The 19,442-nt window shown below is 38.5% G+C and overlaps 1 protein-coding gene across 1 annotated transcript in view; it reads left to right on the top strand.

Moving 5' to 3' along the window:
• The window catches only part of MAPK1 (mitogen-activated protein kinase 1), a 40,453-nt gene that overhangs the window by 9,398 nt on the left and 11,613 nt on the right, over positions 1 to 19,442 (top strand). The window contains exons 2-4 of the mRNA XM_075041587.1: positions 8,968 to 9,150; positions 10,866 to 11,055; positions 18,625 to 18,741. Of these exons, the coding sequence (XP_074897688.1) occupies positions 8,968 to 9,150; positions 10,866 to 11,055; positions 18,625 to 18,741 (490 nt within the window). The remainder of the gene's footprint in view (positions 1 to 8,967; positions 9,151 to 10,865; positions 11,056 to 18,624; positions 18,742 to 19,442) is intronic.

Below are 19,442 nucleotides of genomic sequence, written 5' to 3'. Positions count from 1 at the left end.
AAAACCCTGTGTGCTAGTGCTGACGCAGGAAGGGAATAGGAATACGCAGGTAAAGACTTCTTTACTGTTCCTCTTTGTAAGCTGTTTTGACTTTGAGCTGCTTCAGTTCTCTGAACTGGCACAAAGAAAGCCACCGCTCCAACCAAAAAAGTGAGAAAGGGGCAGGGTTGTCAGGCACAAAAAGGAGAGTGAACCACAGCCACTCCTTTTAGTACACTGAGCTCTTAGGTTGTCTCAGGTGTTGTTGAGCTCTCACAATTTTACCCTGAAATTGATTCCCGCAGGAATTGTCTTTAAGTTTATATAGAGAGAAGAAAGATAGTGGTATTTAATATCATAATATCCTATCAAAAGCAATAGATGCTTTTGGAATGAGGGGTTTATTTCACAGATAGCCAGAGGGCCTTTAAACATAACAGTGAAGTTTGCCTAAATGTTAAATTTGGTGTAGATGCTGCCGAAGAAAATATGGACAGCAGAGAACCTGTAAATCTAAAATGGGGAGGATAAGTGGGAAGGCAAGAAGTAGACAAAATACTAAGATGTAAGAGTTGTATATTTGCTGAAGACCAACTTCAACTGAAGTGGCATAAAATATAGTAGGCATATATGATGATTTGAAGTCAGAGTGCTTCACAGCTAAAGGTATAGAAAGAAAAATACATACTGGAAGAGATTGAGAAATGTGATCCCCCCTCACCACACTGAACAACTAAGATTGATCAAAACATCATTAAGTTAAATGACATCTTTAGCCAAACAGTACAGAACCCTGGGTGAAATAGCTAATATTTTTCTAATACTAATGTTAAGGTGTAGTTCTAGAATTGTTGCTCTTCATGGTTCTGCTTAGTCAGTGCTAACAAAACACAAATCATCTGGTCTGCCACACCCGGGATTATGAATTGCCTGAGCTTCTGGCGAAAGTAATTTATTTAACAGATTCCATTTTGCAGGACTAGCTATTTGTTTTCAAAATACTAGGAGTGATCTAAGGAATTAAACTATTAAGTCATTATTATGTGCATAGTAAATAGTTTAAAATTGTAATGCTTTGGAAGGTTCCATCAGATTCTGCTTTTCAAATTCTGAAAAATAAAATTGTGCCTTTGTAATCTATTAGAATTTTTTAAGTAGATACATGAAAACAAATCTCCTATAGGAGGTTACAAAAGTGCCTTGAGAATTTGTGGTGTGAAGGGCAATAACCTGTAGTAGATCAGAAACTGACGAAGAGTAAAATCACTTATGAGTAATTACTCACTTTTGTCATGGGAGTTGGCATAATTGTACCAGAAGCCTTTAATATTAGGATTGATTTGGAACGTTATGAGAAAGATGACAGAAAAAGTAGGTGGTAAAGGTGAAGGTAATGTAGTTACATTTTGACCCAGTAAGCTTCAGAGCTTAACTAAAAGCGTGATAGGGCAGTCTGCAGTGATTACTTGGGCACCTTGCTATGGACTTGTGATAAAATAAAGGGCACTGATTTAGAAAGGATATTTATTTTCCCCCTTGTTGGAAAAGAAAAAATAATCAACTTTATTAGAAATACAAACAAAAATAGTTTGTTTAGGTATCTTCTATAATAAAAACAAAACAAAATCATAGCAGTGGTGAGCAACATACAAGAAGGGTTAGGAATATGGGTAAACTCATGAGGAGTTTGTAATGTATGACAGTTGCTTTGCAGAGGGGTCATGATAAAAGGTTTAGAAACAGGGATACATATTTTCTTCGCCCCAAAGCAATAATCTATCCACTGATACTAGAATCCTGACAAATGACAAACTGCTTTAAAAAAACCCAAACAACCCCAAAACAAACCCAAGATTTTCAAATAGCATGCAATTAGGAATTTTTCAGGTAGGCCCAGGTTAATACTAATGCAAATTGGATCACATTTACTATACAGGTACTTTAATGTTCTCTTGTTGCTCAGTCTCCCTCTGCTGCCATTTTTGTGGCATGAGATGCAAGAAAATGGGGAGAAATTGTCGGTGAGTTTCAGTGTCTGTGGGCAGCCGTATGTCGCAGCACAGTGCATATGCTCTTTCTTTCCTTAGCAGAAACAAGACTTAAGATAAATCTGAGGTCATCCTGCAGTTTGTAACTTGAGGTAGTTTTCCAACACACTTGACAAATGGTGGAGAATTCAGCAATCAGATAATTATGAGAAGAGGTCCGTTTCTTAAACACTCAAACTTTTGGCAATTCAGTATGTAATTCTTGTATTTAAGCTTACTCTGAAGCATCTCAATTTTGAATTCAAGATTTTTGGCCGCCTCTTTCATTCTAAGCTGTTAGTGCTTATGCATTTTTCCCAAAGACTGAGAAGATAATACATACAGCTGTCTTTTAATAATCAATGGGGAGTGTCTGCAGCATGCCCATAGATAGTTCAAGAGTGCTGAATTACAACTTATTTGACTTTTGTCCCTCAGAGTAGGATAAAAAAGTATGTGGTGCTTGTGTTCTTAAAGTTGTTATAATCTTTTTGTGGCTTGAAAAGCAACTAGAGCCTCAAGGCTGAGTTGTGTTTTGTTTTGTTTTTTAAGAATCTAATATTTAGGTAGCTCTCCATTTTCATCGATCTTCTAACTTTCCTATATGGTAGGAATTAGTCTGCAAAATTAAATCTTTAATGGAGAAAATTAGAAGCGTTTTAAGATGCCCTTACTTGTATAGTTTATTTCCTGAATTCACAACTGAGAAGGCTGGGAGGTGTTCCATTATGGAGAAGCTCTTTTAGAGAAAGCTACTAAATCAAAATGAAAACTCTGAGCAAGACATGGGCAGTCTTTTCGTAAACTGAGGTCTGTTAAAACAAGGCAAATATATCCTAATATGAATGGGCACCTATTCCTTTTAAAACCAGGTTCTGGAAGTTAGTGCTAATAAAAAAGGTCTAATGAATAATATACTTATTTATCTTCAAAAATATTATGAATAAATGGAACAAAGTAACAAATATTTATAGTAAACATAGGTGTTTACAGTTGGGGACAAAAAGTATATTCAGTGGTATAAAAATGACACATTACTGGATGTCCTCAAATCTGAAACTGTCTTTGACTACTTACTTTCTTTTTCCAGTCTTTCCTCTTTGGTAAAAGGATAATACAGCATAGCTGCTCCCTGTATTCCAATAATCTAGAATCAGAAACTAATTATTATGAAGAATCTGAAAGGGTTAATACCTGATTATAAAAAAGAACCCCAAACAAACCCAAACAGTCCCTTCCACAAATCTGCACCCATAACACCACCTTCCCCCACCCGCAAAAATTGTTGAACAGGCTGTTATGGTACTGCTGGTTATTACTATATCATAATACTGTGTTATTTTACTTACAGCAGTCTTAAAAATAAGTTTAAGCTATTTGCATTGTAACTTGATAAATGTCAGCATGTTGTAGAAATGTCCGCAATTGAGCTAAATGTAGACTGAATAAAAAGATTGAAGATCTTCACGGATCATCTTGTTTGCTGGGAATTATTTTTGCCTTTCCTCTCCTGGTTGCAAGCAGAATTATTCAGTATTTCAGAAAGATTCTTATCCCTGGATATGCCCTTGGAATCTTGTTTCCACAGCAACACAAAGCTACTGATAAAACATCCCTTTTAAACTTCAAATCAGTCTTTTATTTAGAGTTGTAATTAGGATGTTTGCCAGTAGCGTTGTGTATTTTTATGTGTATGTATGCATATGCTGAAAGCAGCCTGTAAAACAGCCATAAGGTGAATAATCCTAGAAGTGTTGGAAGAATATCCCAGGATGGGGTAAGCCTTCAGGCAGCATGGCAGAGGACTGTACTGAGGATGGGGGTGCCGACAGAGTAGGCAGTTGTTTTTCAATGGTTATATGAAGAAATAGCCCTCTGTGGGATGTAACTATTGCCAGGAGCTGGCTCCTTTCCTCCCGGCAGCTGCAGCATGCTCTCACTTGTTCCAGTTCTGCTCCAAAATGAAACATGTGAAGAATAGAAATGGATGGAAGAACATGCAGCAGCCATTGTGGGTAGAAGGAGCTAAGCTTTGGCACTTGTCCCAATCTGTCTGGTGAAAATCTTTCCTTCCTTGAGGAGGAGTTAATGGGAGAGGGGCTACATGTTACAGGTTCATCTGAGCAATTAGCATGCTGTTCTTTGTAGGCCGCTCAGATACTGCAGTGCACTTTCTGGTTACCGCATTTGGAAGCAGCCCCACCCTGGACTCCTTTTTAAAAAGGAAGTTAGTACCGAAGCAGTAGAAGGATAAAATACTGGCTTTAAAAGTTGTGTGGCACAGCTTCTTGGGTTATAAATGCTCATTTGTTTATTTTGTACAGCTGTGCAAGATGTTTTACTTAGTCAAAACTTTGTTATATATTTACAAGATACTTTAATATTAGGAATGATAAACTGTACTGCTAGGGCTTGTATTGATTTTTGTGTGGTGTCTTTAAAAATATCTAAATAATGGTGCTATTGCAGGTTGTCACAGGATAGTAACCACAGCTCGAAATAGGAATAATGTTGTGTATACTAGAGTTGGGCAGTTGCAAAATCTATATTTAAATTTATCACATTACAGATAAATAGCACTCACAGCTGAATGGTTACATCAGCTTGTGAAGCTGCACATCATTGGGGTGGAAAGAAATCCTTCCTTCTGAATATTTAAAGTGTCAGTAACTAGATTAATCATAATGTGAATAACGCACAGATGGTTAAAGAGAAAGTTCCATGTGCAGTGATTGGTACATGTGGTTAATGATTAGAAACTAAAAGCTATAAATTAGTGCTTTAAAAGTTGTTAGTCTGTGAACTGTTATTCCCACTTTACAGATTTATAACTTCTCCGGAAAAAAGTCTAGGTAATAGAAGGTTCTTGCACTTGGAAGGAGTCACAGTTACCTGCTTCAGTGAAAATCTAAACAGTTGTGAGATTTAGTAGAAGCTGACAGGAGCTTCTAGTAGAAGTCTAGACAACTAGGTTAGACTGTGCACACTGGGACAGCACTTCCAGAATGCAAATAATCTAAATTTAGGATGCGCTGGGGGGTGGATGGGATGTATATGTGGAGCTATTCCTTTTTGGACTGTAGGGGGAGCACAGGTGATTATTAGTCATAAAATTAGATCTCTAATTCTAGCTAAGGCTAAGCAAGGTGAATCCTGCGTTAAGTGATAAGCTGTTATATTAACTGCACTGAGTTAATGCATCAAGGTTTGGATTTGCACTTTTTATAGTTGTTTCATTTGTGAACACTACAAATGGATACTGTGTATGAGCAGCATATTTCTTCAGCAGAGTTCTGGAGAGTAGTGGGTAAATCTGGTGTTGATGGCGGTTGGATGGAGATTGTCAGGGATGGGAAAAGCTTTGGGAAATGGTTCAGCCTGACCTACAAAGGACCCAATTTTGTTAGTTTATGGTGTTTCCTAGGTAGTGAAATAGATACTGCTATATGGTTTCATAGGCCAAATAGGTGCCTGATTGTAGCATATGTGCATGAGAGAACACATGACTCTTCAGTTCTACTGAAGTTCAGTCTAATATGTAGCTTTTACAGTTTTCTATAGCATGTGTCAAATTGTAAAAGCACTGTTTTTTAAAGGGTCACAGAGTTTACTCAAAGCTATATTTGCTTTGAGGGCTGTCGTGGTTTAACCCCAGCCAGCAACTAAGCACCACGCAGCTGCTCACTCACTCCCCCCCCATCCAGTGGGATGGGGGAGAAAATCAGGAAAAGAAGTAAAACTCCTGGGTTGAGATAAGAACAGTTTAATAGAACAGAAAAGAAGAAACTAATAATGATAATGATAACACTAATACAATGACAGCAGTAGTAATAAAAGGATTGAAATGTACAAATGATGCGCAGGGCAATTGCTCACCACCCGCCGACCGACACCCAGCCAGTCCCCGAGCGGCGAATCCCTGCCTGCCCCTTCCCAGTTCCTAAACTAGATGGGACGTCACATGGTATGGAATACACCGTTGGCCACTTTGGGTCAGGTGCCCTGGCTGGGCATGAGAAGCTGAAAAATCCTTGACTATAGTCTAAACACTACCGAGCAACAACTGAAAACATCAGTGTGTTATCAACATTCTTCACATACTGAACACAAAACATAGCACTGTACCAGCTACTAGGAAGACAGTTAACTCTATCCCAGCTGAAACCAGGACAAGGGCTTTGACTCTATGTGAAATGGTGTTAACTTTATAATACATATCCTCTGTGTACCTGTATTATGCATGATATTTAAAATACTACGCATGAGCAAGTGTACCTAACTACTTGTATGATTAGCTTCTTGCTCATAGCAATTAGATAATCTTTCATACGTTTAATGAAGTTACAGAAAAGCTTATGTTTCAGAAAGCGTGACAACAGAAATAAATCCAGTGTCTCTTTTACTGTTCGACTAGATAGTATTTTGGTTTTGCTCTTCTTAGCTGAGACTTTGAAGTGATAACAGCAATGCATGCTTAGCTACATTAGCATGGTGAGATCTTCTGATATGAACAGAAGAATGACTGTGTGCAGAATGTACACTGGAGAGGAAATTGATTGCATCTTTACGGCAAATAGTCAGCTTTTTTCCACACCGAATCATATGTTTTATAGTTGAACCATCTGAAAGCAAAATTACCCATCCTTTTTTAAATAACAGCATAAACCTTTTGCTAAGAAAATGCTTCAAGAACTATAAGTGAAATAGCTACAAGAGAGGAAATCTTGGTATATTTAATTGATGGATTCAAGTTCATTGAATCTGTACAAGGAAGGATGCATGTTTTTCATCAATAACCAACCTTTGCTTGAGAAGCAATAACTTAGAGATTTATCAAATATTGTAAGACACTAGGACCTTTTATTTAAGCAGCATCAACTGGTAAATACTGCCTTTTTCTGCTCTGCATAGCTGCTGCTGTCCAGTACTTTGAAAGGAAGTAAGATTCTGCATTGTGGGAGAAAAGAATATGCTTAAGTCAATACAAAGAAGGAGGTAGGAGGTTTGTTTCTAATGATAAAATGCTCCATAGGACTCTTTCATTTCTTTCCCAAATACGGGTTGTTCATGTTTCAGAATTATTTCTAGTTTTGTTTTCTGCTTGTGACTTATCTTACTGTTATATTGTAAACACCGCAGGTGATTAACTGATTAACTAAGAAAATTACTGTAGATGAAGTGCTCTTGAAGGCTATGCCAAGTTCCACTTGTGGCACTTTGTTATTATCTGTTTTGGGACTTATGAACTGCTAATGTGTTATCTATACATATGTAATAGCAACAGTTGTAATGAATACTTGCTTAGCATGTGGAATTTCAAAGCACCCTGTAGAGCATTTGAGTTCAGTGTTTCTAGAGGCAAATAAATTGTGCAGTCTGTCTGTGGTTATAGACCAGAGTTACAGATGCAGACAGGTCAAAGTGAATCTGCGGAAAAATCATGCAAAAAGGATGTCACTACATATGCATGAGCTGTATGAAGATCTTACTGGCGGCACAAATTCTATGTCATTTTTAATAATGAAAGTGGGAAATGTTAAACACTTTTGCTTACAGTGGTAACAGTACTGTCTCAAAAACAGCTTGTTGTACCATAAATCTGCTTAGTGGTAGAAGAAACTTGACATGGCCAGGCATTTGAATTCCTTTTAGGTCTTCTTTTCTAATTGGATTTTCATATTTCATTCTGCTTTACCTGATCACCAGATACCTGGACATCTAAGCAAAGGCCAATTAAGAGAGTTTCAAAGAATGTTCTGGGACTTGATTATAGAAAACTGGTGGAATGTAACGCCTGTTTGGCTAGTATGTTTATATTTTTATATTAAATTGTTGAGGCTAACAGAAATGTTTAAATGTAGGGTTGATCATTTTTTAATTTCCAAACAATGCAGTAGTGAGCAAAAAGAAATTTGAAAGGAACAAGAATCATATATACACATTTAAATTCTAATTAATTAAATTACCATATACTTTTAATACAAAGAGAAATTATTATGAGATACTTTTTCATTCATGTAAGCAAGACCATAGAAAGCATCCTAAAATTTGTAAGGTTTCATAACATTTTTACTAAATAATAACCTGAGTCCAAATTTTAGACAATTATGTATGTTTTACTGAGCCTTTTTATTAGGCTCAGGCTGTGATATTCTTCATAAATGCATAGGCATTTTGAACAGAAATGCTGAGACTGCTTTATTGGTATAGCTAGGAATGCTGTTCTGAGCTTCTGAAATGACAGTGCTGTAAATGTAGCAGCCAGCATGTTTGTTAATGTGGGTCACAATCAGCATATTACCTTGTTGTACTGCTGCTTGCTTTCACTTAATGTGTGTAGTTGGATACATTCTTTCTCTTCTCAAACTCTGTTATCTTTGGAATTGAACTTGGAAAGGTGTTTTCACAAATTCTCCATCCCTTTTGTTCTTCCATGTTCTTCATGGAGGTGCCGACAGTGTAGCTCGATGGAGGAGTAAAAGGTTGTGACAATTGGAATTACTTGCAGGAGTTAGATACAGGATGTGGAATTCTGCTGCTTGAAAGGTGATTTCTGAAGGCTTTTCTGCGTCACAAAGTCAATGGCTTAACTCAAGATGAACTTTTTCTCTCAAATTTCTTGATTATAGCATATTGAAAGAGACTCAAACTTGTTTGTTCCGCAGGCTGATAAAGATGATGAATACTTCTTTCTTTGTTTAGGTACCTGAGAATCAGCAGGCTTTAAGTAAGTTGGGAAAGCTAGTGACCTCTAGATACCCAAATTGGCTGGTGATAGAACAACAGTATTTTGTCTGCTCATCAAACAAAAAGATATGTGCTGCTGTCGCCTCTCTTTATTTGATAAAAATAAACATAAAACAAATGCACCACCCCTATATTCAGTTGAATTCACATTCTTGGCTTTCTGAATTGAATGAATTTAATATTCCTTTAACTAACGTTATTGATTCTCTTCTAGTTCTGCCTATGATAACGTCAACAAAGTTCGAGTTGCTATAAAGAAAATCAGTCCTTTTGAGCATCAGACATACTGCCAGAGAACTCTGAGAGAGATTAAGATCCTACTGCGCTTCAGGCATGAGAATATTATTGGAATAAATGATATTATCAGAGCTCCAACTATTGAACAAATGAAAGATGTGTATCCTTTTGAAGTTTTAAGCTATCCTGCGTAGTTAGTGATGGTTGCTGCCTTCTCTGTTTTGACTATTTCTTCCTTTTCATCCTCTTCCTTACTAAATTTTAATAAAAGTTGGCTTCTACTATTGTAAATTTAGAGGGAAGTTCCTAGTGTTTGATCAGTTTATAGATACATAGATAGATTTGATATGTAGGTGAACACTAGTTTTGTTTGTTCTTTTTTAGGAAAATTAAAAAATGATAATTTATCTTCCAAGGCAAAGAACTCAACATTGTGGAGATGACTTAGTTTAGTCTCTTAATCCTAAAACTATTATTTGCTCTTAATAGAGCTGTTGTTAGAACTGATTGCTTTGAGAAGAAAATCAAACGGCCAGACTCTGCTATAATTGTCTACAGTTTTCTTAAAGAATAGAATCAATACATCGGGGGGGGGGGGGGATTTAAAGTAAAGCAAAACACAACCTGCAGTTTTGCAGTGCTTTCTGCATATGTGAAAAGTCTGAAACTGCATGTGGGCAGGTAAACATGCTTGATTAATATGTGCAGATCTGGCTTTTTTGTTATACTAATTGTTTTTTCATGGTAAACTTGGCTTTGTGTAGGTATGACTTCATGTGGATATCTAATGTATGAAGTAGTCTTAGCTGGGAGACTCAATGTGAGATACAAGGCCTAGTTTAGAGTCAACCAGCTTAATTTCCCCAAGTCCGTGTGCATTGGTTCTTATCGGTTTTGCGGGTCTTTGCAGATATCTGCCAAATAAAGGCATAAGTGCATGCAGGCAGAAATTGAATTGAATCTAGGTCAAATGTTTTCACTTCATAAATTATCAAGATATTGTTTGAGTTCACTTGGTCTTAGGGGTTCTCAGGTTGGATTTCTGTGGCCATTTTGACTAATATAAGTGCATGCTGCCTGTAAAAAGATGTCCTAGTTGTGTGATCCAATCTGAATACCCAGAGGATAGGATGGGAACGCCCAACTGGAATGGCAATAGTAGTGTGTTTTCACAAAATCCTATTTTGGTGAAAAGTGATCATGGAACTACACCCCAAGGGTTTTGCAGCCAAACTGAATTAAGGGAGAAGCAAATTTTACTTAACTCATTCCTGACAAAGCAGAAAAAATTCCCTTCTCTTTAAGTTCATTTCAATCTTAGGGGGAGGAAAAAAAAATTATCTGACTGAAAAATATTAGGATTTAATTTTGATAAGCAAAGGACTGTTGTGTTCAATGTAGCATAATAAATATATAGTAAAGGAGAACAACAGCTGAATTTCTGAGATGGAGAGGTGGCGGAGAAGACTCATCAGAAATGATCAGATCTTCTACCTTAATGCTTTTATGCAACCAGAAGCAAGTACCTCAGAAGCTTATTACTCATTAAACTGAAACCCAGCCTTTATTTCTTGGCAAGCAGGATAGGAATCTGATCATATCAAGATTCCAATAAAAATCAGGCTCTAATATAAAGAAATAGAGGTTTATGATGATTAATTTGAGAGGACCACATGCTGGTGCTTCCTAATTCTGTAAAGGGCTGCATAATGTAACAGGATTGATTTGCAAGAAGCAACTACATAGTTTCATAATTGTCATGAAACAGGAAAATAAAAGAGAAAAATTGTTACAGAAGTTTCACTGGGGTACTGTATGTTGATATCTAATATGACACCATGTTTGTTTTGCTGCCTTACATCTGATGCCTTACAGATACATTGTGCAAGATCTTATGGAGACAGATCTTTACAAGCTCTTAAAGACTCAACACCTCAGCAACGACCACATTTGTTATTTTCTTTACCAAATTCTGAGAGGGTTAAAATATATCCATTCAGCCAATGTGCTTCATCGTGACCTCAAACCTTCAAATCTGCTGCTTAACACCACTTGTGATCTCAAGGTTGGTTGAAATTTCTTACAAGTTTGCTCCCATGGTCTTCATAAACTACCTGCTATAACCATTTATGTGGTTTTGTTACTGGGGATTAATGTGATTTTTATCGTGGAAAGGTTGTCAAAACTTTATTGGTTTTGATAAAATAATTATTAAGATTTGAGTGACTAAGAACTCACTGTTATGCTATCTTAATGAGTGCATCACTGTTTCCATCTGGAGGCTGACTTTGAAACAGCCTCTTTGAATCACAGAATGGTTTGGGTTGGAAGGGACCTTAAAGATCATCTAGTCCCAACCCCTCTGCCATGGGCAGGGACACCTTCCACTAGACCAGGTTGCTCAAAGCCCCATCCAGCCTGGTCTTGAACACTTCCAGGGATGGGGCATCTACAACCTCTCTGGGCAACCTGTGCCAGTGTCTCACCACCCTCATGGTGAAGAGTTTCTTCCTAATATCTAATCTAAATCTACCATTTTTCAGTTTAAACATTACCCCTTGCCCTATCCCTACACTCCCTTTTAAAGGGTCCCTCCCCATCTTTCCTGCAGGCCCCCTTTAGGTACCAGAAGGCTGCTATAAGGTCTCCGTGGAGCCTTCTCTTCTCCAGGCTCAACAACCCCAACTGTCTCATCTTGTCCTCCTAGGGGATGTGCTCCAGCCCCCTGATCGTCTCTGTGGCCCTCCTCTGGACTTGCTCCAACAGGTCCATGTCTTAGGTTGGGGGCCCCAGAACTGAACACAGTACGCAAAGTTAGTAGAAGTGAAAGCTAGGTGAAAATACTTATCTGAAGCAGAATTTTGTTTACCTAGAAAGTAAACTCAAAACTGTGTATGTTTCAAGTCTTGGTTTCTCTGTTTAAACTGCTAAGTGTTCATTGTTGGAAAAGGGCTTCATATTAGTGGGCAACTAAAATGGTGTGTGAAATTCAGTGCTGATTAAATGCCTAGCAATTACTTGGAGAGAGAACGTTCCTAATTTATATTTCCTGTAATGGGCTTTCTACTAGTTAATACTACAGAAGGATGATCTTAGAGCTGTTATCATTCTTGGAAAATGTCAGCTCAATGCTTAGTGGCATTCAGTAAAGGAAACCAAGTGTGAAGAATTAGAACAGAAATAGGGAATAAAACAGAAAACATGCCATTCTGTAACTTTCTGTTGTTTTTGAGTCTTCAGTTCTGTGTGACCATAGTTATCACACTTCTCCCTATGGTATCCTTTTAAAACGAGGAGACCAGGACTTAAAGGTACTTCTCTCTGTATCAGGAAGAACTATTTAGCCTAGGTCTCACCTGCTGGAAGATACTGCTTGAGGAAATGAAGGAATACAATAGAATTTGCTAAAATTGTTACTGGCATAGGGAGGGTGAATACAGAACAATTGTTCACTGTCTTTACCTATTAAAAAGGCTGGGGAGGAATGAAAGGAGCAGGTGGCATGCTCAGAGTGAAAGGACATAGTAGTTAACTTGCAGCATTGTTAAGCTGTGGTATTTGGTACCACAGAGCACTGTAGATATTGCAGATAATGTGACTTAACACCAAGCAAGTTAGTAGAAGAAAAAGCTACTGAATGCTGTCTCTGGTTGAGAGTCCTATGGTGGCAAATCCATGGAAGATGAGAGAGGCTAGTAGAGAAGCATTGGAGTATGTTCCCTTTTACACTTTACATTTTGTATTTGCTGTTGGCCACTAATGGAGCAAGATTACGGAACTTACATTACTTTGATCTGAGGTGGTACAACTGTGTTTGTTGCATACTGTGTTGCACCTAATTACACTTTGTTTTTTGTAGTAGCTCTAATTTTCTCATTTAAAATAAAAAAGGGGCAAACCAAAAATACCCTCTTCAAAATGTAAACCAGTTGCTGGCTGTACAAGTTTGTCACAATTCCAAGAAAAGTCCTTGCTGTTCATATGCTGGTCCATTCTAAATACTGGTTACACTATCAGTTTGCTTTACATTCCCACTGCTACTTGTCAGCTTTTCCTAATGTATCGTACTGCTGGACTGGTCACCTCTGACTCTTGCTATGGGATTTCAGCAGCTGTTATTACATCAGATCCCTTCAAGGCATTAACCTCTTCATGAAAGAAATGGAGTAAAATCTACAATGACTGTGTGATAGAAGCAGGAAAGAACAGTTTGAGTGTAGCTCTGTGTTATGTGCAATTAAAGACAATGAAATAATAAAAGGCAATGTTTTAACACCAGTAAGATGGTCATGAAAAAGAAGGTAAGTTCATTGTATGGCAAAATAATACAATATGACCTTAGTGAGTACTGTTACAATTTCTTTATAAGATTTAAAAAACAGAATGCCACTGTAATATGTGCTTCCTAGTTCAGAATATGGTAGTCTGTATGACAGACCATATGCTTTTTCATAACCTAAAGGGAACTCTGGTGTTGTATTAATACCACATCTAAATTTTAAACAATAGAATTGGAGAGAAAACTAGTACATGTTAGGCCTTGTCTGATGAATGTTGAACTTGTACTAACTTGTTTCTTTTAGGGCCGTTCTGCAAGTCTGTGTCAGCTATGTACATATGCATGCTTACAAAGTTGTTTATTGTACATAAACTCAAAACACAGCATACTGTGAAAATGAACAACTTCAAATCACACTTTTGGAAGAAGGAAAATAGAAAGTTTGTTCATCTTCAGTGGTAATGCTGTTAGCTTCTTTAATGCATTATGAGAGCAAGCTGTTGATCTTTTCTGGAGCTCAGAATCCTACAGGTTGTAACAAGAGCTCCTTCTTTCTTCTCCCTTGAACATGATCTTGACCTCTGGATCACAGATTCCATTTCCAGGAAAGGAATGTATGAGTCTCTATTGACAAAATTTGTCTGTGAACCCTATAGCTTGGCCTAAGCAGCTGAAAGGCTCAGGGCAGAAGGGCAGAACCTAAAGCTGTTTCTGTTTCTTTAGGCTATGCTACAGACTTAAATGAGACCTTAAATATGACTTATCACATAGTGAATGAAAGTTTGTGAAAGTACATCATTTGATTTAACTACTGTCTCTTGTTACATGTTTTCAGTGAAAGATTAGGTTTGAGAGTCCATGAAAACTACTACCTTGGAATCTCTCTCCAACGAGAGTCCTGGGTAATAAAGATACTGTTCTTCTCTTTTGCATCCTGGCATCTTTCCCATGAATGAGATTAATGTATACTGACATGCTGCAGGCTGGAATATACTCTAAAATGGTATCTAACATTTTTAGGAATATTTTCACATGCTTTCATGATTATCTGCACCCAACAATTTGACCTGTTTTGCAGTTCTGTAAATGAAATAAGTTACATAAAAACTCTCATGACCATATAATTATCCTAGACCAGTGGCACTGATATTTCAGAAAATGAGGTCAAAGTTGTTTTAAACAGGTTCTCAACTAGTATATTGCAGTGTCTTCAGTGTAGCAGTTTACTCTGCCTGAGGATCTACTCCTCTGACTGGGTTAAAACATTAACACACTATAGCAATTTTATTTATAAGTTTTTGTGGTGGGTTGACCCTGGCTGGATGCCAGGTGCCCACCAAAGCCGTTCTATCACTCCCCCTCCTCAGCTGGACAGGGAAGAGGAAATAAAACAAAGAGCTTGTGGGTCAAGATAGGGACAGGAGAGATCACCAATTACCGTCACAGGTAAAACAGACTCAGCTTGGGGAAAATTAACTCAATTTATTACAAATCAACCAGAGTAGGGTAATGAGAAATAAAACCAAATCTTAAAACACCTTCCCTCCACCCCTCCCTTCTTCCCAGGCACAACTTCACTCCCGGATTCTCTACCAACCCCCACCAGCGGTGCAGGGGGACGGGGAATGGGGTTTACGGTCAGTTCATCACACGTTATTTTCTGCCACTTCATCCTCCTCAGGGGGAGGACTCATCACACTCTTCCCCTGCTCCAGCGTGGGGTCCCTCCCACGGGAGACAGTCCTCCACGAACTTCTCCACTGTGGGTCCTTCCCACAGGCTGCAGTTCTTCATGAACTGCTCCAGTGTGGGTCCCTTCCATGGGCTGCAGTCCTTCAGGAGCACAGACTGCTCCAGCGTGGGTCCCCCGTGGGGTCACAAGTCCTGCCAGAAAACCTGCTCCGTGGGCTCCTCTCTCCACAGATTCACAGGTCCTGCCAGGAGCCTGCTCCAGCATGGGGTTCCCACGGAGTCACAGCCTCCCTCGGGAACCCACCTGCTCCGGTGTGGGATCCTCCACGGGCTGCAGGTGGAGATCTGCTCCACCGTGGACCTCCATGGACTGCAGGCGGACAGCCTGCCTCACCATGGTCTTCACCACGGGCTGCAGGGGAATCTCCGCTCCGGCGCCTGGAGCATCTCCTCCCCTCCTTCTTCACTGACCTTGGTGTCTGCAGGGTTGTTTCTCTCACATGTTCTCGCTCCTCTCTCTGGCTGCCATTTCCATCTGTCCCAACTTTTTTCCCTTCTTAAAAATGTTATCACAGAGGCGTTACCACTATCGCTAATTGGCTCGGCCTTGGCTGGCGGCGGGTCCATCTTAGAGCCGGCTGGTATGGGCTCTCTCAAACACAGGGGAAGCTTCCAGCAGCCTCTTACAGAAGCCACCTCTGTAACACACACACACACACACACCCCCCCCCCAAACCTTGCCACACAAACCCAATACAGTTGTGTTTTTCTATCCACATAGTGAATACTGCCAAGTATTAAACATTCAAGAATTGTTAGAGACTTTGAAAGACTTGAAAGGAGGCTGATGAGAGGGTTTTTTTGAGGAAGATTACAAGTTATTGTTTGTTTCAGGATTTTACCAATTACTCTAGAGATGCAACTGTTTCACCTATCATCTTATCATTAACACCTAAACTTAATGGAAGTCTCTCCTTTTCCTTTTATATAAATATATACATACACACAGGCTACTCAACAATACAACTTCAGATATTTCAGTATATTAGTAGCACTGTTGGATGTCATTTCATTTGCTTAGTAAATGGCCATATGTACATGATCCTCATAAATCTTCCCATCTGCTTGATAGCTTCATCCAATTTTAAGCCATCTCTTTAAAAAAAAAAAGCATACCTGACACTGATTACAAGAACATTGTTTTCAAGAAATGGAAGCTAAATGTATAAATAGGATGCTGGCATTTTTTAAATTTATTTATTTAGTGGGGAGGTTATTCCATCTCTCTCAGTAGCATCTGTTCTGTCTCTCCAAGGCATGAAGCACTGACTGACATACCTGGGTCTTTCATTATGCAGTTTTTTATTATCTGCTGTGACTTAGTCAAAATGCCAAGAATATTTTGCCTGTCGTTATGTTGCTGGCACAGATTCTTTCTTTTTTTGTTTAAGTTCGGATTGAGAAGCCTACCTTCTTCTGGTGCTTTGACCTTTACCAATTATTATTTGAACAGGCATAGTGGACTCGCAATCTCTTTTTCCCTCCCATAAATAGGGTAGTTGCTTTGTTAAATGTGTTCTGTTGCCACAGGGCAAGAACCGTCTGCCCTCACCAGGGTACAGTCAGTGTCTGTGCTCTGTCCCTTGCACCCAGGACTTCAGGCAGGATGCTGGCCTCTCCACCTTCTCTTTTATTCTGCCCTGCTAATGCTCCTGGTCAGCTCTGCAGCTGGTGAAAACACTGCTAACAGCCAAAAGCCTCTTTCTTGCAGCTTCAACCTTGATGCCTTTCTCACTAATGGTGTTTCTTCTTTTCTGCTTAACCTGCTTCTGCTCTAGTCAGCAGGGGCTTTTTGTCATTTTAATGAGCTCTCTTTGTCATTAATCTTACTTTCCATCCCTTGTGCATTTTTCTACTTGAGTTGAGAGATTCACAGACACCTTCTGTAATTCAGTTTGTTCTCTTCATGAATGTCAGTCTTCTTTTGTCTTAGTAATAACAAATTCTAGCACTTTGCTCATGTGTAATAGTATAATTCTGCACAAGCCTCCTTGCCTATAGTCTTATCTAACTTTTTTTTCTGAGGTTAGGAGGAAGAGATTGCAACAATTTTGTCTGCCCACATAATTATTTTCTGAAGTCCATAAAGCTGTTCTCTACAGTTTCTTTGCTTCTGTCTTTATAGGAGACTCTTCTGATTATTTGTACTGATTCTCTTTATGTAAGCTGCTAATTGCACACAAGGCAGCTGCTCTGTTTCTGTAGCCTGGGAGAACCTTGACCTGGTTAAAAGGGTTCTTTTTGGTTTTGTTTTCTAAGGATTCAGGGTTTGGGGTTGTTTTATTATGTAGCTGAAGTCAGAGGAGTCATCCCATGCAGCCTGACTTATGAATTTCATCATTGCCTTTTCTTCAGTCCCTCTGTTTAACAGTCAGCTGCTGAATCTTGTCTTTCAGATGTAGCTTTTAGTCAGCTGAATCACTTCTTCCATGACTGATCTATCAATTGTTTCACACGCTGTCCCTCCAGGATAATAAAGGAGTAGGTTGCCAGGGTACAATGAGGTTTCTGTGGTTTTGGTGGGATTATCAATTACAGTATTTATTGACTACAACGTATTATTACTTCACATTTTTAATATAATTAGTGTACACAATTAACTATCAAAGAGTAAACTATTATAAAAGGTATGCATCAGAGGAACCTCCTAACTGGCACTCCTACGTTTGATGCCTTGTTTTTCTGAGAGTACATATTCTTTCATGCAAATACACTTTCTGTGGAAATTGATCATTATCATAAACTGGTATTTGTTTGGTGGTAGCAAAAGCATATGAATGTGTCTAATGTGCCGCTCAACAAGCTTGCCATTTACCTTTTGGAAGGTAAGAAAGGAACACTGTCTTTCTTCACATTTTCAGTTCTGTTAATTTCTCTCTGGAGAGAGGACACTAAATAGCTCTGAAAGCCATGGAACCTCCTTACTAGTGTATAGATAAAAACACTTCTTTTTTGCTGAACTCACTAGTCTAGATCAGAGTTTATTTTTCTTTTCATAGTTAGATAAAACTATATTCCTGATAAAGGTTGAGAAATATTTTCTTGTGGGGTTGTTTGTTTTTTTGTTTTTTTTTTTAAGCTCATGCTTCCTTCAGCAACCTATAATCTTTCCAGTCTACCATTATCTCATGATTGGATAGGATGTTTCTTGTGCAAAGATGTAGTTATGATGCTAGCTTTTGTAAAAAAGGGTATTGAACTTTGCTACAAATGTGTTGGTTGGTAATTTTGTTCTCTGGAAATTTTAATCTCTTTTCATTTTCTGGTAAATTTCTAATAACAGGTTGGAGAAGTGTATCTTGCCACCTATCTGGCAGAGAAAGTGTTAAGTAGTGCAACATAAATTGTGCACAAGGAACATCTTTTTTTCCTAAACCATTTATTCTTCCTGGCCCCTGCATGGCCTAATCGGATGCTCTTTGTACTTAATCCAAAACATTTTTCTTAACCTTAGTGCAATAATTTGTTTTTAAAAATACAGGTTATGATCACTGTATTTGTAGGTATTACATCATGGGTTGGGGAAAGGTGAATTAGTAATGTTGTAGTATTGGAAGCTGTATGTCTAATATGCTGCTTTTTTTTTTTTTTTTTTAAATCCAGATTTGTGACTTTGGACTGGCTCGTGTTGCAGATCCAGATCATGATCACACAGGATTCTTGACAGAATACGTGGCCACACGTTGGTACAGGGCTCCTGAAATCATGCTGAATTCTAAGGTGAGAACCATAGTGCGCTGCTATGAGGCTTCTGTTGGTGGTTATTCGTTTGCAAGTACCAGTTTTGCTTCCCCACCCTGCCCCATCTTTTTAGGATCAGAACGCATGCATAGTCTTGAGGAAATGCGGTAATGGATTTGCAGTACAGCTACTGGTTTGCAATAAATTTGTGATTCCAGATACAATTATGGGATGCTATAACTGAATAATCATGTGCGTGAGTTCCCATGTGTGTCTAGTTCCTTGCCAATCATGAGGCTTCTTTCCATCAAATGCTCTTCCACAGAGCAGGACAGAAGTGCTAGTAATGAGAGCATTTTACTGCTGCTTTCATCAAGGCTTGCAAATGTTGCCTTAATGTTATCTTGACATCTTAATTTAGGTTTAGAATGTATAATGAGGGTGAAACTGATTCTGAAGGCATGTGATCTTTGTTGTGTGTCAATCTTAATTGCATTCCTGTAGTCTTAATGAAATCATCCCTTTGGGTTTTTTTTTTTATACTTGGAATTATTCTTATGTTCTCCTGTGGCTGTTTTAAGGTGTATCCAGTCCCTGTATGGTGTGAGTAATGGGTATCCTTCATAACCTTTGCATTAGTTTCTACAGCCATATGCTCATTAGCAAAATACCTATGTGACATCTGTGTCTGTATTTTATATTCCTTGAAGACTTTGTTGTTTCTGTAGGATTACTGCTTC

This window comes from Buteo buteo, chromosome 11 (genome assembly GCF_964188355.1).
Source record: "Buteo buteo chromosome 11, bButBut1.hap1.1, whole genome shotgun sequence".
In the NCBI taxonomy this organism is placed as follows: Eukaryota; Metazoa; Chordata; class Aves; order Accipitriformes; family Accipitridae; genus Buteo; species Buteo buteo.
Note: the sequence above shows the minus strand (reverse complement) of the source record. Positions and strands in the feature narration are given on the sequence as shown.